The 24,831-nt window shown below is 42.0% G+C and overlaps 1 protein-coding gene across 4 annotated transcripts in view; it reads right to left on the reverse strand.

The window, feature by feature from the left end:
- Positions 1-20,383, reverse strand: part of AFF1 (ALF transcription elongation factor 1) — a 195,718-nt gene extending 175,335 nt beyond the window's left edge. For 2 of the 4 annotated variants that reach the window (XM_037030574.1, XM_037030539.1), the window contains exons 1-2: positions 20,184-20,383; positions 8,533-8,609 (exon numbers count right to left, since the gene is read on the reverse strand). In XM_037030574.1, coding sequence (XP_036886469.1) covers positions 8,533-8,570 — 38 coding nt within the window. In that variant the 5' untranslated portion in view covers positions 8,571-8,609; positions 20,184-20,383. The remainder of the gene's footprint in view (positions 1-8,532; positions 8,610-20,183) is intronic. The other 2 variants (XM_037030548.1, XM_037030557.1) reach the window with 2 other exon arrangements.
- Positions 20,384-24,831: the final 4,448 nt, after the last annotated feature.

A 24,831-nucleotide genomic window follows, 5' to 3' on the forward strand; every position in this document is an offset into this window, starting at 1 on the left:
TGAATTAGATGAATGCAAAATGTTAATTGCATTAGATAGGAAGATTAGTGTGCAGTTATGCAGGAAAACAACCATATCTTTAGAGATGTGCATAAATATACAGAAGTGAGAAATAGATGTCTGGGATTTGCTTTAAACTATTTCAGCAAAGAAAAATAAGAAAAGGAATCAATCTTTAAAAGTGTGGCAAAATACTGAAAAATGTTAAGTCTGGGGAAAGGGTTGAAAGTTAATGAAATATTCTCTCTACTGCTACTAAAGTCTATTTCTATGATTTAAAAACATTTTTTTAAGTGAAGAAGAAGAACCCTGGCTGGTGTGTCTCAGTGGATTTGAGGATCGTCCTGAAAGGTTGCTGGTTCAATTCCAGGTCAGGGCACATGCCTGGGCTGCAGGCAGGTCCCCAGTTGGGGGCGCGTGAGAGGCAACCACACATTGATGTTTCCCTCTGTTTCTCCCTCCCTTCCCCTCTGTCCAAAAATAGTCTTTAAAAAAACAACAAAACAAAAAAACCTGTTCTCTATACCCATTAACATCTTACCATGTAAACATATACAATCTAATGTCTACTGTTTTAAAATCAATTTAAAGCAACAAAAATGGTGGCACTCGGCACTGCAGGTTATGAAGAAGGCATCATACTCTGTTGGTTAAAAGCAGAAATGAAAATGTGCAATGCCTCACATATTAAATGTTATTTAGTGTAGCAGTCAGAAATTTTCCCAACCAAAGCAAAGCAGTCACCCAGGATTCCCTACAATCTGCTTGACAATTCAGCCATTAACTTCTCCAGGCTTTTGCTTCCTTTAGTACAGGGAAGCCTATTACTACCATCTAAGCTGACCACTTTCCAGGTTTATTACAGCAAGAGAAACAAAACTCAGATTCTGAAATAACGTTCTCCATGCTCTTGAACAACAGGAAACTGGGACTGAAATCCTCTCTTTCCTGCTGCTGTTCCAGACTTACACGAAGCTGACAACTATAGCTTCAAAGAAAACGGTTTACAAGTGAAGCCCTTCAAAAAGAAGAAAAGTTCTCCCCCAAATCAGAATAGTGTGAAATTAGCGCCCCCTACAAAGATGGTATAATCTTAAACAATTCAGCTCACTGTCTTTCTGATCTACCACCATGGACCAAAGTGTCACCTAGAATGACAGAATGCCACCTACCTGGACTACTGTCCATTTTATTAAAGGTGCTATATAAATATTAATTCATTATCTTTCAACTCCCAGCATTAGTAGAGTTGCAGGCTGAAGGCCAAGAGAAAAACCATGTTCAAATAAACCTGAAACCAACCATGGGCACAATGACTTGTGAACTTTGAATACCCTAAAGATGACTCTAAATATAAATGTAGCTTACAAGAAAATAATTCCACTCCTAGGTATCTACCCCAAAGAATGAAAACATATTTGAAATGAATGTAAACACATTATCTATAACAGCTAACAAGTGGACACAAAGCAAAAGGCCATCAACTGGTGAACAGTAAACAAAACATTGAAATATCCATACAGTGGAATATTTGGCAAGAAAAAGAAATGAAACATTGACACATACTACAACATAGACAAATCTTGAAAATCTTATGCTAAGTGAAAGAAGTCAGTCACAAACAACCACGTATTATATGACTGCATTAATATGAAATGCCCAGAACAGGCAAAAGTATTAAGTAGATTAGTAGTGTTGCCTGTAGCTAAAGGTAGGAAATGGGCAGTTGTGTCCATTTGGGATGCAATTCTGAAGTTGGATTGTAGAAACTGTTGCCCAACTCAGCAAATTTACTAACAATCATTAAAGAGTGTACTTAAAATGGCACAAAAATTACATCCAATAAACTGGTTTCAAAAAAAAAAACAGAGGGGGTATGCAGGGTGGAGGGGAGTGAGGGGGGAAATGGGACAACTGTAATAGCATAATCAAAAAATATATTTAAATAAAAAAACTGATACACAGTAAGAAATACATACTATATTGGCTCATAGTTCCATTTGGTTTTTTAAAATAAACGTTGGTCACTACAAAAAAAAACAACAACAACTATGTTGCTTGTAGAAAGGGCAATACTACACAGCAGGGTCTTCTTATACTTTGTGACTCAGGACAACCCCATAGCCAATAGTAAATGTAAAACAGACCACAGGGAAACTTGCGTGTCCACATGTCCTGCAAATGAACACACTCTGTGTTTTGTTTTTAAGGATGTTTCCTCTAATGGTCGGCTTCCCCTGAAGGCTACTCCTAGAGTATCTCACTAAGGAATCCCTTCAATCCAGAGTCTCCTCTAAACCAAGCCTTCCCCCTCCAAGTAGAATTTAGGAAGCTACTAAGTACCCTGAAACCCACACCAGCAGCAGAGTGGTGCACTTCAACAATTTATTGAGGATTTATGATGTACTAGGCCTGGTAATAAGCACTTGACATGCATTATTCTCTTTCTCTCCATTAAAAAATTGATTTTATTTATATTTTTAGAGAGAGGGGAAAAGAGGGAGAGAAACATTGATTGGTTGCCTTTCCTGCTCCCCCAACTGGAGACCTGGCCCACAACCCAGGTACATGCCCTGACCGGGAGTCAAACCGGGAATCAGGCTGGTAACCTTTCAGTTTGCAGGACGATGCCCAGCCCACTGAGCCACACCAGTTAGGGCTATCCCCATTTTAGTGAGGCTTTAAAAGTTGAGCAATTGGCCCAAGTAACCAAAGTATCAGAGACCTAAACACAAGCTGTCCTTCTCGAGCCCCACACTCGAACTTGCTGTATCACGTATATACTAATAGATCAGGTGGATTTTACTGGTGAAATTACTATTTCTACAGCTTAATCTAACTTTTTCAAAATTAAACCATTTCTTTGAGAAGTAACTATTTCCGAAAAAGATTTTCTCAGATCTGGGACAGTAAGTCTAAAATCAAACTCTTTTAAACTTATCAAACTAAGTAACTCATACTACACATGACTATGACATCCTTAAAAGTTAGGAACCATTTTCTAAAACAAAGGGAAATAATGAGTTCTGTATACAAAATGTTAATGCACTTGTAAATCGGGCCTAAAATTACTTTCTTGGGAAATACAGGAAACCTCCCCAGTTTCCCGCTCTGGATTACAGGTGTGGATTATTTACAATGCCCAGGCCAGTCTCGGTTTCGGGAAAACAAGGCCTCCAGCCATTAATCTCTCTAGTAAGCATCTGGAAGTTAGGCCCTTGACTTACTCACACACAGAAGAATCTGTCTATATAATAGGTGTTAATCAGTTTAACACCTTGTAGCTTCCTCACTAATTGAGGACTCTTCTCAATTAGTTACACATTGTTTCCGACTCTCCTGGGAAGGAAAACTACCAGGACTACCTATAATATGATTCAAGCTTCACAAAATTCAATCCCTCAAATCTCCCCAAATACTAAGAAAGCGTATCAGCAGATCTCCTCAAACGTTTACAACCCTTAATGGCAGAAAACAATAAAATTATGTCCCCAAAAATCTGGTGGCACGCCTTGAAATACAATTTCTTTCATTCTTATGTTTTATCTTCACATGTTTTCCCAAAATCATCCAGTAAAATTTTCCCAGAATGTATCCAGCTTTATTCTCTGGCTTTGCTTACCTGGCCTCAATTTCACACTGACTTTGTAAAAAACTAATTCTGAAAATAATATTGAAGGTAAACTGTGATCGAAAAAAAAATTTTAATTTTAGTTCCAGAATTCCAATAAGAAAATGAGAGATTTCAAGCAATAGGCACAGAAGGAAGGAAAACGAGTCTGTGGCAAAAAAGGCAGGTTCTCTCTCTCAGAAAAGAAAATGAAAAGTAATTTAAAAATCCAGGGACTCTTTTGGCTTTTGTCTTGGAGGCAGCCCACGTGCAACTTGCTTCAGTTGTGCTGAACCTGGGTTCATCCAACAGCAGCCGCCTCCACGATGCCACTGGCACCAGACCCCAGCGAGATCAAAGTTGTACACCTGAAGCACACCAGTGGGAAAGCAGGTGCCGTGTCTGCCCTGGCTCCCAAGTGTGGCCCCCTGGTTGGTGCTGGCATTGACAGAGCAACCCGTGACTGGAAGGGTCTGAGGATGGCAGTGAAACTGACCTTCCAGAACAGACAGGCCCAGACAGAGCCAGGGCCTTCTGTGGCTACCCTGATCATCAGAGCCCTCAAACCAACACAAAGAGACAGAAAGAAGCCACAAAATGTTAAGCACAGTGGAACTGCCACTTTTGATGAGACTGTCAACACTGCCTGACAGATGCTGCACGGACTTTTAGCTAGAGAGCTCTCTAGAGTCACTGAAGGGGCCCTGGGGGCTGTGTGGTCTGTGGGCTGTGGTGCCAGCTCATCACCCTCATGACTTCACACGGCGAGGCCGCAGAGGTGCAGGGGCAGCCTGGCCAGTTAGGAACGACACAGGCGGGGAAACTGAAATAACTGAAAATATTTCAAATATTAGAAAATTGAATAATTAAAAATATTTCAATTAAAGATCATTTGACAACAATAATAAAAACAGAAAACTCCAGGAGAAACAAAGGCACCTTTCAAAGATAAAATTATTTAAAATGTGGCATTAATTTAAACAATTATCTCAGCAAAGGTAAGAGTCCATTTGTCCTAATCAACACGAAGCTTCTCTCTCAAGTAGGTACTTGCGTAGACTTTGAATCTACAGAGATATGATGCCCTAAGTATTAGTTTGCTTCCGGTTCAAAACAATGTCAATGATGCCAATTGGGTTTTCAACATTCATTATCAATTTTAAGACAAAGCTCTCAAGGGCCCAGATAACTATAAAATGTGCTGTCAACCTGGACAATTTAAAACCAGAAGCAGAGCTAATAGTTGACGGGCAAAAGAGAAAGTGAGAGAGTGGGAATAATTATATTATCATATCAGACTATGGAAGTTGCTGGAAAAAGAAAATTTTAAAAATTTAGCCCTGGCCAGGTTGCTCGGTTGGTGGCCCCATACTGGCTGGTGTTGCGGGTTCAGTCCCCAGTCAGGAAACGTACCTAGGCTGTGGGTTCAGGCCTGGTCAGGGTGCGTATGGGAGCCAATCAATCGATGTTTCTCTCTCACATTGACCTCCCTCTTTCTCTCCCCACACCCTGCACCCACCTTTCTTCCTCGCTCCAGTGAAGATTTTTTTAAAAATAATAAAAAAATTAAAAATTGATTATATAACACGTTGATATAGTATGTTAACATAGAACACATTTTTATTATAAAGATTTTTAAATGTTAAAACCATTTAAATTTATGAAATATAGACATAAAAACATCAAAACTGAATAGAAAACCTAAAACAGTATACCGTATGAGTATGATTAATTAAATTCAAAAACAAGCAAAACAAATCCACGGTTTTACAAGTTACACAGTGCCAGACTGTGGAGAAGGTGGGAGCTGGGAGGGACGGGCAGGGCTCTGGAGAGACGGTGGCGGCACTGGATCAGTTACCCTTTGTAAAAATGCACTGAACTGTCCTAGTATGTCTGTCCTTTGCAGTTTGTTATACTCCCCAAAACAATGTTTAGAAAGAACAAAAAGAAAGGGGAATGGAAGGAAGGTACCAGGATCCGGAAATCACAGAACAAACCTATTACTTACACAAACTAAAACAAATACTGTCTTCACGCACTGCATTCATATTCTGTCCATGCTTGTGACTTCTGATAGCCCTGAACAGCATAGGGGTTCACACTCAGACTTCTACTGAGTTTGAGTGATTAGAGCTGCACCTTCAATACACATCTGTTTCCTTTCAAATACGTGCTAGTCCAGGAACAGTGCCACATAAATTTGATGTTTTCTTCTGAACTACGAAAAGATTAAAGCCTATCATGATTAAGCATTCAAACAAGTGAGCTGTTGGTGTATATTGAAAACAGAGCTACAGCCCTGGCTGGTGTGACTCAGCGGACTGAGCTCAGGCCTGCAAACCAAAGGGTTGCCAGTTGGATTCCCAGTCAGGGCCCACGCCTGGGTTGCGGGCCAGGATCCCAGTTCAGGGCCTGCGAGAGGCAACAGATGGATGTTTCTCTCACACATTAATGTTCCTCTCCCTCTCTTTCTTCCTCACTTCCCCTCTATCTAAAAATGAATAAATAAATAAAAATCTGTAAAGAAATTAAAAACAGCTCCATTTAGGATTCCCCCTAGCTTATCACTTATACTGGTATTAAAATTAGAAGCAGCACATCAGGGAGAGGAGGAATTAGAAAGATAAATGTAACAAATAATAAAAACAGTTCTGTAACTGCTAGGATATTACTACAAAGAGCAGTCATCTATTTAATTAGCAACAATAGAAAACATGAAAATAACACAAAATATCTTTTTAATCCTGCCACAGATAATACTGTTTTTTCCTATTTTTGTTTGTGTGTGTGTGTTTTTATAATACTAACTTAATTGATTCTACCAGAAATTATATTGGATGCAATGTCAACTACTAGAAATTTCTGAAAAATCTGATCTCCACAAAAACCTTACAATTGAAATTTAAAATGTTGTCATCCCCTATACTTATCACTGATCTGAAATTTAGATTCTTTTGTAGGAAGGCCCATATTTAGTATTCTCTAGAATTCAACACTCCCTAATTGATGAATTCAAAGGGACCCTCATCAGAACGCCAACAATAATTTTCCTAGAAAATAATGACTTCAGAGAATGTAAGAAAATGTAATCAGGTGTAACTAGCTATGAAAATCCTAAAAATGAAAAGTACTGTCAAAGAATCTACCTGAAGACTGGGATCTATAAAACAGTGTGGCACCATTGCCAGAGAAACAATCAATGGAACTACAGTCCAGCTACAGACTCAAGAATGTGATGGGATTTAGATATGGCACTCGAATAAGTGGAGAAAAGACAGATGATTTAATAAATTATGTTCAAATCAATGGGCTAGCCATTTGCATTTAGAAAATGTTTTCCTGATGTTCCCTGGGCTTTTTCATTTTCTTAATATGGAAATTAATATGGAAACTTGCAACACATACTTCACACTAAAATTAATTATAGTGGATCACAATACTACATGATCACAGGCAAGTTAAGAGGCCTAAGCAGCTCACTAAATGTGTGAATCGAGCTGTGTGGGAATTGTAGTGAACCAGAAAACATCCGTGCTTTCCAAACTTTTTTTTAACAATATACACAAAATATCTCTGGGGCAAACTGACAACCAACAGATGTCTGCAGGAGGAAATCAAGTGGGAATTCTGGTTGACCTGTAGGCTGAGGGGGACAATCAACATCTTAGCACAGCTGAAAAATAATGATGACATACCGCTTGGAAAGTTCTGAATTACAAAGCTCACGCTTTGTCTAAAAGAGCAATAGCTCTTCAATCATGAGTGTTTCTACATGGCAATGCACGACCGATGTTAAACCTTAAATTTCTCAAGAGAAGATAGAAGTCTACATTATGTAAAAAACATGGGCATATATAACTCTTTAGTACACTGTGAGGAGTTGAACAAAGCCCATCTGTTGGCCAGATCTATCCCATAAGCCACCAGCTTACAAATTCTGATTTAAATGCAAAAAAAAAAGAAACAATTCAAGCACCGCAGAGAACATGTGACATTATTTTCAGTCTTGCAGTAGGAAATACTCAGGCACCATCAAAACCAGAATGCATAAAGGACAAGACGTTTAACTACATAAAAATGTAAAGCTTATGTGCAACCTGACATGATGAACAAGCCCAAAGACACATGACAACAGTCTTCCCCCCAGGCACTAATAGAACGTGGACTGCCGCAGCCTGGGTCACATGCCTTCTTCTGTGGGGGAAGAGAGTGCACCACATGTGAATAAAGAGTTTCTTCAATAAATAGAAAGAGGGAGGAATGAGGAAAACACCCAGGATGGACAGGTGCCATCATCTATTACTGCTCAGTAAATATTAATTAAGTTTGAGTCGACATGTCTCATGCTTAATATGTTTCGGGGTATCTAGTAGTGTTTTAAAAACCTGATCAGTGTTGTTAAGAATTCTTCCTGGCTATAAAGTGAATTATTCTTAATAACTGCTTCAGAAAGTGAACATGCACCCCCAAATCAACACTGGTCATATAGTATATGCAAGAAAGCAGTTAACTGCATGTGCGAAGTTGGACAGTAAAATGTGAAAGTCAGAAAATACAATGATGAGAGAATTTCCTCCTTCAAGGCTCTTATCATAAGATTAATTTCATCACTGTATTTGTTTTAACACGAACATGTGTGCATTTCCCAAATCAGCGCTATATGGGCCAGTATCTTGAACACAGAAGTAGGATGTTGACCTAATGAAATGTCAACATGTTAAAAAAAATGAGTTGTACTAGATCTGAAATAAACATGTATCTAGTCTAAGAGGTCTGACGTCATGTAGAGAAAACTAATTTTCACACATTTTCATGCACCAGAGAGTTCAGAAGTCGAAAAAATAAAAAGGAACAAGTTTATTCCTTCAAAAATAGATTATAAATTTAAATATCTTATCTTTGAATCAGATTTTAGTTACCTGTTGCCGCTGCTGTTGACTCTTTCAGTAAAGGCCATTGCTGTCACCAGTCAGTGGAAAGTGACAAATCTATTCATCTGAAAGAGAAAGAGCTTGTGACTATCAGTCCATAAGTAAACTCATAGGCACATCTGACCTGTAAGAAATCTTACTGGGGACAAAATTCAAAGTTCTCATTTGAGTTAGAGAATGGTCCTTTACCAACTCCCAAGTTGCATGAATAAATCAGCTAGCATGTATGCACTTTTAAGCCGAAATGCACTTTTAATTTTGAGGCTGCTACTCAAAGCCATTTTAGCAAGAAAAACTGTCCACAAGTTTATCATGAGAAGGAGTAAAGAAAATAACATTTCCCCAGTGTCTAATATGTGTCAATCATGGTGTTAAACTGTTTTAAAAATGACATTTCATGTAAACATTATAATAAACTTGCAAGGTCATACAAAATGCCCCATTTTAGAGTTAAGAAATGCTAAAACTCAGTTTTAAGTAATTTGCCCAAGATAGTGGGTTGTGTCAGCATCCTCACCAGAATGAGGAAGAAGAGAGGTAAAGAAGTAGTCAAGAAAAAACCAATCAACAACTGATCTTTACATAAGAATTCAACACTTAATAAAATAACAAAGTGGGCCCCAGTAAAATCCAATCTTAAGATTTTACTTCCACCCATAAAAAGTGCTTAATTAATCCCGAAGGCAATTCTCAAGCATTTTCTCCTAACAGGACTGATTTATTTTTTAAGTCCAACCTGGGCAGATGGCCTTCCTACCATCTTGTGTATCTCCAGAAACCACCTCTCTGTCTATAGTTAACACCATCAACAGCTGTTTCCTTTTCCCTTTCTTGTCTGTGTTCGTAAACTTACTGCAGTTATCCAAATTTGCTTTAAATAGTTACTATTATTTCAAACACCCTCAAGGCAAAGGCTATGTTACTAAATTACCTTACACAGATTTAACAAACTATTTGATACAAATGGAAACTCCACATGAACCTTGTAACAATTTTAGCTGCCTGCTATGTTTAAGAGGGTGTTGTACTTTTGGCTGAGGTTGAAACACTAAACACAGTCCTTCAGCTCCACTCTGTCTCCTGATAAGGTCTTTTATCTCACCCTCCATGAAATGAAAACTGCTGACTTGAAGGCTACGATGTTTCCATGAGTAGATATCATTTGTCGCTCCTCTCTCCTCCTCACTCCCCCAAAAGGAAACATAGATGCTGCAAATGTTCTAATTAAACTCACACTGGGAAATCCCTCAATGGAGGCTGATCACTCCTCCAACTGCCTATAGTGGCCCTAGGCAAGTTTCCTAAATTCTCCAACTCAAATCTGATTTCCCTGTAGTCTTATTCTCTCTCTCTTTCCCTCTCTCAAGCACACTTACTTCTTTCTCCCTCTCTCTTTTCCTATTTTCCCTTTCCTCCTCCCTTCCCTCTCATCATTTTCTCTTTCCCTTCTAACCCATTTTCCCCACCTCCCCCCATTTTCTGCCCTCTCACTTTCTCCCGGCATGCAGGGCTGGTGCACAGCAAGTGATTGACAAGACAGTTATTCATTTTGGCATTGACCTTCCTAATGCTGGGAGGGCTGTTGAAGAGGCTGTGATAGCAGTCTCCCATGCAACCCCTCCCTTGTAATGGTGCCCCACCTGCTTGCGGCCCAACACCATTCACCCCTGGGGCCTGTTGGCAGAGAGTGAAAGGACAGTTTGGGATGCTAAGGAATGCCAATTTGAAACAGTGGTCCTTAGTAAATGTTTATTCATTTACTCACTGAGCCAACAAATATTTTCTGCGTAGCTACTCTAAGCCAAGTACTGAAAACAAGAGAGAGAAGGAAACTTGCCACCACCTTAGTTTAGCCTCCAAACTACAGGAGGTAAAAAACAAAACATAGTATGTAGATGTTAAATACTAAAAGGTGCTACAGAACCCCAGTTGGTGTGGCTCAGTGGAATGAGTGGCACCTATGCACCAAAGGGTTGCTGGTTCAATTCCCAGTCTAGGGCACATGCCTGGGTTGCAGGCCAGATCCTTAGAAGGGGGCATGCAAAAGGCAACCACACACTGATATTTCTCCCCCTCTCTTTCTCCCTCCCTCCTTCCCCCTTCCTCCCTCTCTTTATTGATTTTAAAATAAATAAAATCTTTTTTAAAATTAAAAAATAAAAGGTGCTATAGAAAAAACAAAGTGTAGAGTGCCAGAGAGGAAATGAGGTAAGGCGTTCCAATTTATATAAAGTGGCCCAAGAATGTAACAGTTGCAAGAAGGCTTAGAAGTGAGGAGCAAGCCATACTCTATAGTGAAAAATGGTCCAGAACTCTGGTAATAAGGATGTGTCAATGCAGACTCATCAATTGTAGCACTCTGGTGGAAGATGCTAATTATGGGGGAAGCTGTGCATGGGCGGGGGCCAGGAATTCAATGGGACATCTCTGTGTCTTTAGCTCAAATTTGCTATGAAGCCAAAAATGCTCTAAAAGTCTATTTTTTTAAAAAATGGTCCTAGAGAAGGACAAATCTAAGACTGACTAAACCATTCTTCAGCCAAACCCCTCGGTGCCATCACTGGCTTGTTGGACAGTGAGTGGAATACAACAGGAAAGAGACTTTTTCTGAGGGATCTGGCCCCTGGCCATAGCCAGGGACTTGTCTATGCAACTAAAATTCACGACTTTGCTGAGAGGCATGGAGCAAGGAGGCTGAATCACTGGATTACTGACTATCTCAGGTAAGTCTCACAGAAAGACTCCATTTGGACCATGAAAGGCAGTGTAGGCGGTGGTGTAGGCGCAGCTCGGCTTCCCGGAGGAGCTGTGCAACTCAGATACAAGGTCAGGCTGGAGTGGATGCCCGCTGTGGCCAGGAAAGTGTTATTCAACCACCACTAAGAAAGAAAACTTGTATATATCTCAGTTTAGCAATTCTCCTTCAAAGTGCCCTTCTTAAAAATGTAGTCACAAATCTACCAAGAGGCAAACACAATAAAATATTGTTTAGGTAAGAAGAAAACGTAACAATGTAATACATACCAACACAGGAATGGCTAAATCCACTAGGATACATCACAACATGCAATGAAATATCAAAAGATGAGGTTTATCCAAACAAGATGCTGAACAAAACGCATAATGTGTGTGTGTGGGGGGGGGGGGGGCGGGGGAGCACAATGTGAGCCACTCGCTTAAAAAGAAAATGCTTGATGTTTATGTTTACACATAACACTCGTGCACACACACAAACATGCACGCCCTTATGTTTGCTAGTAGTACCTTTTCTGAAAAAGTGCACCTTTTATTCTTTATATAATGAAGGCTTTATTACCCGTGTAAACATTTTTTTCTCTAAATATGGCTGTTGGGGGGAAATGTACTGGTCTATAAATACTGAAACTGGGTCTTCCTGAAGTTTTCACACATTTTTGTATTATTTTCACTAAATTATAAAAAAAATGGAATAATAAATGGTGGAGGTTCAAAATCCTCCCAATTAAAAAAAAAAGCAGTGAAGACACTAAGGTGGCTTTTATTTAAAACAGGACAGTGCTGGACAGCAGACAGAGACCAGGCTGCAGTGTGACCGGCAATCACTTTAGGCAAATGAGGCCCAGTGCTCCCCTCTGTGAGATAGAAAATAGACTGTTTTACAGTTACCAAGAAGAGAATTACATAATCTAGCTAAAATGCCTAGCATACTGACACATCACAGGTATTAACGCATAGCAGCTCTTGTTACTTAAATCAGCAGTGTCTACATTAAATTTTATGTAAGTGAAACAGACTACGTTTCATTTAGAAATGCACCTCACCAGGTCTATTTAAGTGACCCTTCAGTGGTCCTTCCAGTCTCTTCAACGCAGATTAACTCAGAAATAAAAATGGTCTGTATATCAAACTATTTTTCTCCCCCAAATAGCAGGTAAACAATTCAAGTAAAAAAAAAAAGTTATAGATACATCACACACGCATATAATTACAAGGGAAGAAAAGGGGGAAGAAGAAATGCAAAATATGACTCAGGATATTTTCAAATATTCTGTTCTAGGTCATAAGTGCCTCCTGAAGCTAGCACATTCCAGGGCACCTCCTCTCAGGAGTCTTGTTTTATGACATGGCAGATAAAGGCCTGCTTTACAACCCGCTAGCTACATGACCTCAAGAAAAAACTGTTCTTCTCTAAGGTCTCAGCTTTCTCATCAGCAATATGGGGATTCACGGGGTTGCTGCAGGGTTAAATAAAATGTTTGTAATATTTTAGCACAATGCCCAGTTCATGGTCAGCTCTCAATAAATGGCAGTAGTTGTTCTGGTTATTTTTCTGCCAACCAAAGCACATGCTCTGGAGAATTCACACATTAGAGAGGCTTTTCAACTGGACGAGCAACTAGGCAGGTCTCAAGGCCGCAAGACTGTGAACCAGTTTCCAAAGGAAAATATGAGGACAACTGTCTGGTGGCCAGTTACTGGTGGACTTGTCAGTAGTCCCTGGTCAGATTTACTTCCCTTCCCTTTCCCCACACATACCCTCCAGGAATAACAGTCTCTTGGTAACAGACAATGTGTCAGAGGTGAGTCATGGGTCACACTGTTTTCATCTGAATTCTCCCAGGGGCTCCAAACTGACCAGATCACCCACAATTCCTTTAGTTCTCCAATGCCCCAAGGAGCTCACAAGCTTAGAAATCCATAATGGAATGCAATGGCCCCAACTATCTCTTCTCCACTTCAAATATTTGTTCAAGGAGGCTCTGGCACAACCCCAAACCCAAATACACAGCCCGCATCTGTTCACTCCCTCTCACCGTGCAGGTCTCAGCTCACTGATGTGTTCCCTGATTACAACAGTGAACAGCACAGTCGTGCCCTCAGCCACACCCTCCAACCCACCTTCTCTCTATTCCATTATACTCTATGTGGGTTAGGAGTGTACCTCAATGCAGATAACAACTGCTTAAATTAACAAAGGTTTATTACCGTAGTTTCTGGACCATAAGATGCACTTAGTTCCCAAATTTGGGAGGAAAGGGAGGTATGTCTTACAGTGCGAATGTAGCATACCTGACTCTCTGTGGGGGGTGCAGTGGCCTATGTTATTTATGTCATTAAATACTTTACCACATTTTTTGCTTCAAATTTTTTTTCCTATTTTCTTCTAAAATAGGTTTTTCTTCTAAAACCTAGGTGTGTCTTATGGTCCAAAAAACTCAGTATTTCTCCTATAGGAAGTCCAGAAGACACTAGCTACTAGTATAGTTTTAGCTGTTCAGTGAGGCCACCAGAAACTGTGTCTCCTTCTGCTCTGCCATACTCAGCATGTAGTCTTTATGCTTGTCACCTCATGGTACAAAAAGGTTGCTGACCTAACCTGACATCTGATCTACATTCCAGACAGAAAGAAAATGAGAGAATGTTGTGGCTGTGCCTCCTTTAGTTGGAAAAGAAAACTCTTCCCCAAACTTTGGCTACCAAAAAACTACAGTGAGGTCACATGGCCTCGAGCTGCAGGGCAGACAGACAGAGCAGGATACAAACCATCACTGCTGGCTGAGAACAAACATGGTCTGTCACCTGAGGCTGGGTACAATGTAGTCACAAACACAACTAAGGTTCTCTTAGCAACAACACCAACGACAAAATGGGAATGGCATTTTCCTAAATAGCGGCGTTGGCCACCCATCTTTCCATAGTCCTGAACTCTCTCTGAAATTAACTTATGCTAAATAGATGATAGATGTTAACTGCTTACATTTCTTCAATGGAATGCAAGCTCCATGTCTAGCTTTACACACATATACCCAGGGTCTGTATTTAAAAATAATTGCTGTCACCTCTCTCGTAATAAGCAGTTACTATAGGCACTGGAATACAGCTGGGATTGTCCAGGTTATGCTTTAGTAGCAAAGTAACCGCAAAACTGCAGTGGCTTCATAGACCAAAGAATTGTTTCATGCTCATTCTTTTTTTAAACATATTTTTAAAGAATTTATTTATTTTTAGAGGGAGAGAAACATCAATCAGTTGCCTCTCGCATGCCCCCAACTGGGTATCTGACCCACAACCCAGGCATGTGCCCTGACTGGGAACCTAACCAGTGACCTTTTGGTTTGTGGGACAGTGCCCAACCCACTGAGCCACACCAGCCAGGGCTCGTGCTCACTCTTTAGAGCCATTGAATATTGCTGTGTTGAGATAGAGAAGAGAGTAAGGAGCTTTTCTCCACGTTGAGAAACCCAAGCTGTTGGAAGCTCCATCATCTTGCAATGTGTGGCTTCAGGGTTACCGTAACGAGAGAGTTGGAGGAGGGCGTCCTCGTAAGAGCCACTTGTATGCCTCAGCCCAGAAATACACACTACTCCCACAGATGGCCCAATGGACAGAATTAGTCACGTAATTCTGTATAACCATAAAGAGGTAGAGAAACATGGGAGGACACATGAATATTAGTATCTAAATGCTGCTGCCTCATTCCCCAAGGGCTGATAAAATGTCATGTAACACATTAGCCCCATCTCGGAATTTAGACCCCTGAAAGAAGTTTCTTGGAACAAACTCGAAGTTAGGGAGACTTGGTAAATCGATTATTTCACCCTGTAAGACAACGGTTACCATTTAAAAACACATTTGTTCCCTTCAGGAGTAATAATAGGAAACATTTACACAGCACTTATTCTCTGCTCCAAATACCTGCCAAACCCTAGTTCCTCAAGTCCACCCAACTCCCCAGCAAGAGAGAGACTACCATACTGTTAATCCCACTGGGTAACAAGAGCCAGTCCTCCTTGGGCCTGTGACAGCTCTGTACATTGTACAAGCAGAGACGCCAGATGCCACTGCCCCACACAATCTTTAAAGATGTTTGTACAGAGAACACCCTTGGAAAATAGAGTGTCTCCTTCCAGAGCAAAGGACAACATGCTCACTGTCCACTGTCATCAAGGTAACGCGTCCTTCTGGAGCAAAGGGCAGGCATGCTTACTACCCATTATAAAAGATTAGGGTTCCCTAAACTCGGGATTCCTCTCCTGCAATGCAACCCACTGTGTTTGCAGGTGTCACTTGGCTCTCTCCACTTCTCCCTTTGGAAACTGAGACTTAGGGAACCAATGTAAGAAAACGCTGACACTCTGGCTACAGCTATTATGAATTGGTAATAAAGTCATTCCCAGGAATCCATGTAACTTGGCAGGTTAACTTTGTTACCTTGAAAGTAGGGTAAAATTTCAGAGCCTTCAGAGTCCTTAACAAGAAGTCAAGTAATTTGCTGAAGGTCTGACAGCTAGTAGGTGGCATATCCAAGATTCAAGCCCAAGCTGCCTGGCTCAGAAACCACACTTCTAAATTCTCTGCCATATTGATAGTAGTTCTCAAAGTGCAGTTCCAGAAGTAACAGCATCAGCATTACCTGCAAACACACTACAAATACAAATTCTTGGGCACTACCCCAGACCTGGTGAATGAGGAACTTGGGGGGAAGGAGTAGAGATACATCTGTGTTTTAGCAAGCCTTCCAGAAGATTCTGATGCTTACTATAAGTTTGAGAACCACTATATACTGTATATATTCATTGGCTCTATAAGATTGAAGGAAATGGTATGGTTATATCCTGATTTATATAGGACTGTGAACTGACTCTTCATAACCATGTAACATATTTCAAGCACTAAAGGACATGGTTTACAAACTCTTGCATTTTATTTTTAGGAAGGTAAGGATCTTTATCTGATACAAATAAACACCATATCTGTTTAATAGGTCTGCAGAACATTTTTCTTTGAAGTCCCAAATATATGTCCAGAATGCTAAAGGAAAATACCTGCTTTTCATTCCTATAATGATCTCAAAGAATTACTTAGCTAAGGGGAAACAATTATTTATATTTTAGAGTCAAGCGGTAATTCTTGAAAAACAGGAAACCACACATCAACACAGCCAACGCAGTGTACCACAGTAGAAAGGGCACCAAGCTTTGAGTCATAGAATCAAGTCACTTCTTCAACTCAATTTCCTGATGTTCAAATGGAAAATGAACTCCAACTTCAGAGTTGCACCGAGGCTCAAATGATATTTCATGCGAAAGCTGCTGGTAAACAGCTTTCATGCTACATGAATGTAAGCTCCACCTGCATGGGCTCTTTCTCTTTCCTGATCATGGAGTTGCCACAGTTTTTCCTATGCTTAGAGTGCTATCTGGCACACAGAAGATGCTCAATACTTTATTAGGAATGGACATGAGGTGTTATATTAATGATGTGATTGATTCCAATGGGCTTCATTTTCCACAGTAATCTCAGTCTTTTAATAGGAGCAAGTCACTCTAACAAGAACTCCTTAGTCATGTTTAAAATAGGCCGGATAATTTAAGAAAATCAGCTGATTTTCATCCCCTGGAGAACCCTAGTACAGGGGTTCTGTCCCAAGGACAAGACAGAAGCTGCTCTTAGCAACCCTGGTGGACCGGACTAGTTCAAGTCTACACAGGCTGCTGTGCACGTGTCACCTGCCAGGAACAAAGGTCGTGCACCTACAAAGAACTACACATTCCCTGCTTAGTTTTGCAGTGGGCAGAATTGTAATAAATGGAATGCAGGGGTTATGTAATCTATTTTAATAAAATCTGAGATTCAAATCCACAAATATTAAATAAGCTATAAGAGAGATAAGAAACTGCTAAAAAAATTAAGTATCATTTGGGAGCAGACACCACTGTTGAATTTACAACTTAATGAGGAAAATACAACTTACTTACAAAGCTTTGTATATCTATGGTAAAGGGAGTTTCTTAATTTGTGCTCTCTCCAACACACTTTCTCAACCTCCTGAAAAGTTAGTTAACGGTCTAGAGTCTTGAAATAGGGGAACTTTGGGCTTTTAGCTTCAACAGACATATCTAAGATAAGATAGCAAATGAATTCAAGTTGAAGGACAGTTTTCAGTGCTGGGCTCTAACAGATAAGGCAAACATCCCTGTTATGTTGCCATTCCTATGAGACTTCTGCAGGGCATACTGTTCCCTGTGTACGTTCCATATATTTATATGTAAATTAGATCTACCTTTAAAAAAGTGGAAGTGTAAGTCTGTCTCCACATTTGGAATAGTCAACTAACTTCAGACAGGATTATGCAATTTTAAAAAATGAAATAGCACAAATTACAGAATTGAGCATGAAATTTCTTTCACTGACTTTTTAAAACATATTGAAAACAAGTTTTTAATCATCTTTTCAACTCCCAAGGCAATATATACAGTGCTTTGTAGAGATCAATAAAAAAGTTACTTTTAGTTCAACCAACTCATTCCAAAATTCAGTTAAAGCAGATAGGAAACTGGAGAGACAGCCAGTCTGATGTAGTCTACTTACTGTCTTACAGCCTCAGTAAAATAGTGACTTCTGGTGGCAAAAAAAATGCATGCACGTAATGCATCTGGTAGAAAGCAAAACTTAAAGTCACCTGTGTTTTATTCTTTACCATAAATTCTCTCTCCCTGGATGATTCTGGAATCCTAACTTAACACATTATGATTTTCTGAAATTGCATTTGTACAAAGTGGAAAAGTTAAGCAACGACAAATGCCAAAGACACTAAAGAAATTCAGTTGCTACAGTTAAGACATTAACTCTGATGTGTAACAATTCACTTTTTTCCTGCAAGTGGAAAGCAAAGAGTTCACAGTAATATACTTGCAAGTCTCACATCCCCAGCCTCATATTCCATGTAAGTTATATTTAGAAAAAGAAAATAAAAAGGAGAGAAAGTCCCCAATATCTAAACTTATTTTTTAAAGCCTTGTGTCCCACTCTTCTAACACTTTTTTCTTAAAGTGACCAAATCTGTTTCAAATCCTGTTCTTGATTCCCCCTTTCCTAAATAAAATTAGTTGAAGTCAAATTGTTTTTCCTAGTTGTACTAGTTACCTATTCTCTCGCTTTGTCTCCTAGCCTCCCTTCATTCTCTTGGGACATTTGTCCCTTAAGTCCTCTGCATTCCTGTTCTGCAGATGTATCTTTAAATATAATCGTTTCCAACACTGGCAAGAGACACCTTTAAATTAAAGCAGGCAAACCACCAGAATTTTAAACTGTCCTGTGATTTTATTTCCAGAATATCCTCTCAAGGTCTCCTTTCCAGTAAAGATGAAAGGCAGGCTAAGGAAATGCATTAGACAGAGGAAGTAAACACTGAAACACTGGGCCTTGCCTAGGTATTCTTAATCCTCTTAGTAGAACTCCATTCTGGGCTCCCAAGGTCTTTTTTCTTTTTTTTTTTTTTTTTTGTCATGCCTTCTACCCTCACTCCAGTCTGACTGACAGGGGTGTGGAAGAGATACCACTGCCGCCTACCTTCTACGAGCCCCGCAAGACCTCGCTCTGAAATAACCTTCACAAGCAAAAGCCTCACACCTCTCAGGCAGCTCCCACGCCTGATGTTTCTGTGCCTCAATTACTGAGCTCCTCTCACTCTGCTGCTGTTCCAGGGGACACTGACTTTGTCTTCGCCTTAATTTACGGTTTTGCCCTGAAGATTTAAAACCCGTCTGGCTCCTCGATGGTACGTCGTGTCCCCTGACTCGCGCCTCCTACCTCCAAAGTGCACCGTCGATGGTACGTCGTGTCCCCTGACTCGCGCCTCCCACCTCCAAAGTGCACCGTCTGGGTTACGATTACCCTATCCCACCCTCAAAATACAAAACAAAACACTGTCTGCAAGGCTCTTTCCCTCCCGCTCCCCCCACCCCCACAGCCGGGCTTCAGGAATTTTGAGACACACTTCCACCTCCAAAGCCAAGGCTCCGCCTGGGATCATCCGCATTACGATGCGGGGGTATGGAAACGCCTAGAAGGCAAACCCAGTAGGAAATTACCAACGTCCTCAAAGGCCTCTCGCAGCTTCTTTGCCGTTACATTAAGGGAAAGTATGATTCGCAGGACCCTCCATTTTCTCCCCCTTTTAATTAGCTTACCCCCGGCGCTCACAACGTCGGAGGACTCGCACACGGCAGTCCCAGAGGATCCTCATCAAAGGGGAAAACCACCGGGACAAATTAACAAGTCCCACCGCCTCCCTCCGCCCCAGGAGCCAGTCTCTGAGGTGCCTTCAACTTTCGCCCTCCGTCTCCGAACGCTGGGGCCAGCGGCACGCGCCTCCCGCTTAATCGCCACCAGCTGCGACTAGAGCTGCTCACGGCCACCAGACGCAAGGCGTAGGGGTGACAATCTCGGCAACGGAGGGCCTCGGGATGGAAGAGATCACGGCGCCGCTCTCCCGCCCCGCCCCGCCCCGCCCGGAGAAACTTCTGGGACTCTTCGGTTACGCAAGCCCGGGAGCAGGTTCGAGCGCCCGCACCCCTTTCCGCTAGAATGCGGGTCGCTCGTCGGCTTTAAGCCGGGGGCGAGCGGGCGGAAGAACGGGCCCTTCCCTCGGTCCCCTCTCTGGTTTTTCTAGGGGATACCTGCCGCGCGTTTGCAAGCGCGGGCGGTGGGCGCTCCGCGTCTGCGGAGGTTCGCTCCGGAAAAGTGGGAAGGCTTGAGTCAGCGTGCTGGGAAGCCGGCGGCGAGGCGGGGAAGAGCCTGGGCTTCCCAGAAGTCAGTGGCGGCGGGAGCCAGACTGACCCCTAGCCCGGGGGAGGCGGGTGCAGAGCTCCCCTTACCTTCCGTACCTGTCGCCCCTCAGCGCCGATCTCGTGCGCCGCCTCCGTCCCCGGACCTGTTGCGGCGGGGAGGGCGCGGTGTGAAGAGCGCAGGACAGCGCGTGCTCCCGAGGCTCGCGGCAGCGGCTCGCCCGGGACGCAGCTCCGGAGCCGCAGGGGCGAGAATGCCGCCGTCCGGGCGACACCCGCAGGCGGCCCAGCGCGCAGGGGTCTCGCTCCTCCACTCGCGGTTCGCAGGCTCCCTGCGCAAGTCGCCCCAGAACGCACCGCCAGCCCCCTGTGGAGCCACCGCCTCCCCTGCGAGACCACACCCCCGCCCCGCCCTCTCCCCCCTGCAGAGCCCCGCGGCCCTACCCCGCCCGGCCCACGCCCTCTAGCTGGCGCCACCCGAATGGCGAGGAACACTGCCGCCCTTCCCTGGAGACCCGTGGGAGGGTGGAGGGGGAGCGGCAGCTCGGGATGGAATACTGCGGTGACAACCCCAGCAGCCTGGGTGACCCTGCTCCGGTGTGAGGCACGAAAAGCCCAGGGTCAAGTTCTGACCGAAAGTGTCAGGGAGCCTTGTTGCAGTCTCCTAGTCAATTGAAACAGAATCTGTGCCCTTTAAAGGAGATAATAACTAACATCTGGGGAGCGTTCTACAGTTTCGAAAGGGGTTTTTACACACAGGCCTGTCTCATCTTCACAACAACCTTATAACGCATAAATTATTGCTGCCATTTCCCAAATAAAAAACAGCTGAAAATAAGTATGCCCAATGTCACAGGCTACGAAGTGGCAGGGGAATCCAGGTCTCCAGAATCCAGCCTCCAGGTTCTTGCTCGTCACCAGCCCAGTCCCAGAAAATTCTAATGGTGTAGGAGCTTTGTCAAACAAGTGCAAAGGAAGATGGGAGAGCTAAAACTCTGCTTTAACGATCCCTTCCATGAACATACCAAGAAAAGCATCCTGTCACTTTCCTCCCTGAGATGCAGAAGTATTACAACAAATGGCCCCGGGTGGATATATCTCAAAAGCTTAGCAGCAGTTCTCAACCTTTTTCATCCTATGGCACACCAAAAAATAGACGCAGAATTTTAGAAATTCTGCAGCACACCAAGAAATATTTTTTCCGATCTGACAAAAAAAAGTATAAGTTTGATTCATTCACACCAGGTGGCTATTATTGTATTAGCTATAGTCATTTTTACATTTGACAATTTAAAGGAAATGAGGTGAGTGCCCCTGAAAATATTCATGTTTTTAAAAAATTCTTGTGGCCCTGACTGGTGTGGCTCAGTGGGCTGGACTCTGTCTGGCACACCGCAAGGTCACTGGCTTGATTCTCCATCAAGGCAAGTGTGGATGATGTTTCCCTGCCTCTATTTCTTGCTCCCGTCCTCCTCTTTAAAAATAAATAAAATATTTTTTAAAATTATTGGCACACCAGTTGATAATTGTTGGCTTAATGGTCTAAAATGGGTGAAATTATTTGCATGAAGGAAACTACCTTACTTAAATGTAATAAAATGTAAATATAAATTAATATAAAAATACCCCCTTTTTGCCCTTTGTGTTCTTCCCTCATTTATTTATTTATTTATTTATCCATGCTACTGTTGCTTCACCCCTCATGGCTCGGCTCCTTCAGTGTCCACGTGAAAAGTGTTTTACTGAAAACCTAATCAATACATGTTTGCGTTTCCAAACTAAATCCTTAGCTACTTGACTTAATTTCCCATGAATGGTTTTCCAAAATACAGTTCTTCTGCCTACTCCTGATGCTCCCATGATGATATTGACTTGATTTACCTGAAGAGCTAAAATAAGGTGTCCCTGATGAAGTCTCGTGTCACTCTATGGCAGCTTCGGGGGCCACCCCACAGCAGGGTGGGGAAGGAGTCACCTGTGACAGATGGGTGTTTGGACAATTTATTCAAGCTTTCTAATACAGATCTATCCTAATCATAATTTTTTTTGCATTTTGTTATATGACTAATATATTTCATTGTAAAAAATATATAAGTATAGTAATATTATATAATCTGTAGGTTTTTATCTTTCTCATTTAAAACTTTTTCTTCTGTTGTCTTCTGTTTCACCATTCTATAGTATCTCCTCATACCTTCAAACTGTAGTCAACTTAGTATAAATCATGTTGACAGTGGAGGTTTGGTAATTTTATTTTTCTGCTTTTGAAGCTGAATGATGTAATTTTGCAAAAATGTTTTGTTAAAGCTGTTGTAGCTTTGGTTCAAACAATAATTCTTTCTGTTTAGATGAATATTCTTCAGACAACGTGCTAGGTGAGGGGCCACGTCAACAACAAAGACAGAGCTCTTGTTCATGAGATTCTAGTGCCCAGCAGAAACAAGCCAGTAGATGTGCAGTTCCAATGTACACGTCTATTGATTAATTTCCAGAAAGACAGTAGTTATTTAAAAACCAAAACCAAAATTAGTTTTTTTCATAATAAATAAAGGAAAAGCAGGATTGTCATTCCAGTGACCTTTTAAAGCTAACTTTTTAAATTACCTTTCTGCCTCTTCTCCAGATCACATTATATCAATGGTTAATATGCTGGCTGTTTTAAATCGTGATTATACTGTATCTAATTTTTAAAAAATTGTGGCATAAACAGAAGTAATTATGCAATGGAGATGCAGATATTTAGGTTTTTAGCTGCCCTTTCCTCTGTCTTCTTCATATAGGAATCCTAAAATTATATTTTCAGCTCACTCAGTGCAATTCTAGCACTTTCTTAGAATCTTGACGACCTCGTCACACATGTTGCTGATTATGTTTCTGCTAAGGTGAAGCAGGTCTCTGACATCAGTGATCTTTTTTTAAACAAAACTAAAAAAACTGTTCCCATTTTTAATACAATAATGGTATTTTTATGGTGACTCTTCATGTGAGGACTCCTGGGATGTTACCTGACAACTTTCAGCCATGATTTTACTTAAAATTTTTGACTTTGGTTGATAAACACACAAAGCAACATACAGGTGGTATATTATAGAATTGTATGCTTGGGACCTTCATTTTATTGACCAATGTCACCCCAATAAATTTCTTTTTAAAAATGGTGAAGACACACAAGTGAACCCCCGGGGACTCACAGCAGCCAGCGGGCTGTGTTCTCGGAGCGCCCGTGCACGGGGAGGAAACGTGGTGCTGAGACTGAGCCTGACGGCCAGTGTGCTGCTATCGCAGTACACACGGCTGTTTGCTTAGTCATCCTGAAGTACCAACCTCTGCAGTCAGCAAGGCCGCAGCGTTTTAAACCAGCAGTTTAAACTATGCTACTCCAAAAAAACCTGCATACATGTTTCAAAGGGCATCAATTTCTTCACACTGTAAATAAATCTTAACTGAGACCTGAGCACACCCTTGTGAAAGAAAACAAGTTAACCAAGAGTTGGGGGAAGGTGGTTTAGATGAAGACAGGGTGACAGTGAGGATGGAGGAGGAAGGATTACCCTAAACTAGGTAAAGGGAAGTGGAGGAAGAGCCAGTTCTCAAAAAAGAACACAGGCAACGTGGAGAGTAGGATGTAAGGGCAAAGATCATGAGTGGAAGGGATAAGAAATACAATAGGAAAGGTCAACCAAAACTGATGGTGAAGGGCCCTTACATGCCAACCTAGGGAGTTTACCTTTTATGCTGTGTGCAGTAGGTGGGAGATTGATTTGCTCAGGTTGCATGTTAGAAAGCCCACTGTGTCTGCCGTAGAAAATGAGCAGGAGACAGTCAGGCTGCAGTGCTGGTCCCTGAGGCCGTGGCAGAAAGTGTGCTGAGAGCTGGTAGAGATTGTAGGCAGATACAGAAATTCCTAGCTTTGGTCCTCTACCTGGGAGGCAGATATCCAAAATGAACCTGCCGGGGAACTTCCAGTCAAGATGGAAGTGTAGGTAGACCTGCTTCGCCTCCTTGCACAACCATAAAAAGGATCACAATTAATTTCAAAACAAAAAACACCCAGAACTGCCAGAAAATTGAACTGTTCAGAAGTCAGACAGCCAAGGATTTAAAGAAGCTATATTCATACAGACAGGTAGGAGGTACAGAGGTGGGGAGCCAGGGTGGAGAGGATGTAGTGTGGCATGCTGAGCCAGCAGCAGTGGCTGGCGAAACTGGCAGTCCCACATTCACATGTGGTGAATAAAAATCAGGGGGACACTTTATCAGTGAGTGATCCAGGCCCCTTGCCAGACCATGCAACCTAGGGTGCCAGCTCTGGGAAACATAACGCCTCCTAACTTCTGGCTGTAAAAGCCAGTGGGGTTTGGGGTGGCAAAAGAAACTGCTGGTTTCTCAGGAGAGCGCAGAACATACACAGACCCACTCACTCTGGGAACCGCAACCAGGGCAGTAGCTGGAAGGGTGACTGTCACATCTGGGGAGTGGGTGAGGTGACTGGAAATGGGTTGAGTACCAGGCAAGCCCCCAGAAATCAACGAGCAGCAGCATTGTCCCCTCTTCAACCTCTCCCCCCCACACAGAGCCACAGAGTGCTTGAAGGCAGGCACCCACCCTGGCAAATATCCAAGGCTGAGTCCCCCACAACTTAACAGTACATTAAGATAGGAAGTCAGAGTGGCTCTAATTAGTACACAGACACAAGGAAACTGCCAAATTGAGGAGACAAAGAAATATGGCCCAAATG

The sequence above is a fragment of the Sturnira hondurensis genome, unplaced genomic scaffold (genome assembly GCF_014824575.4).
Source record: "Sturnira hondurensis isolate 20B ecotype Veracruz unplaced genomic scaffold, ASM1482457v3 Scaffold0001721, whole genome shotgun sequence".
NCBI classification, from domain to species: Eukaryota; Metazoa; Chordata; class Mammalia; order Chiroptera; family Phyllostomidae; genus Sturnira; species Sturnira hondurensis.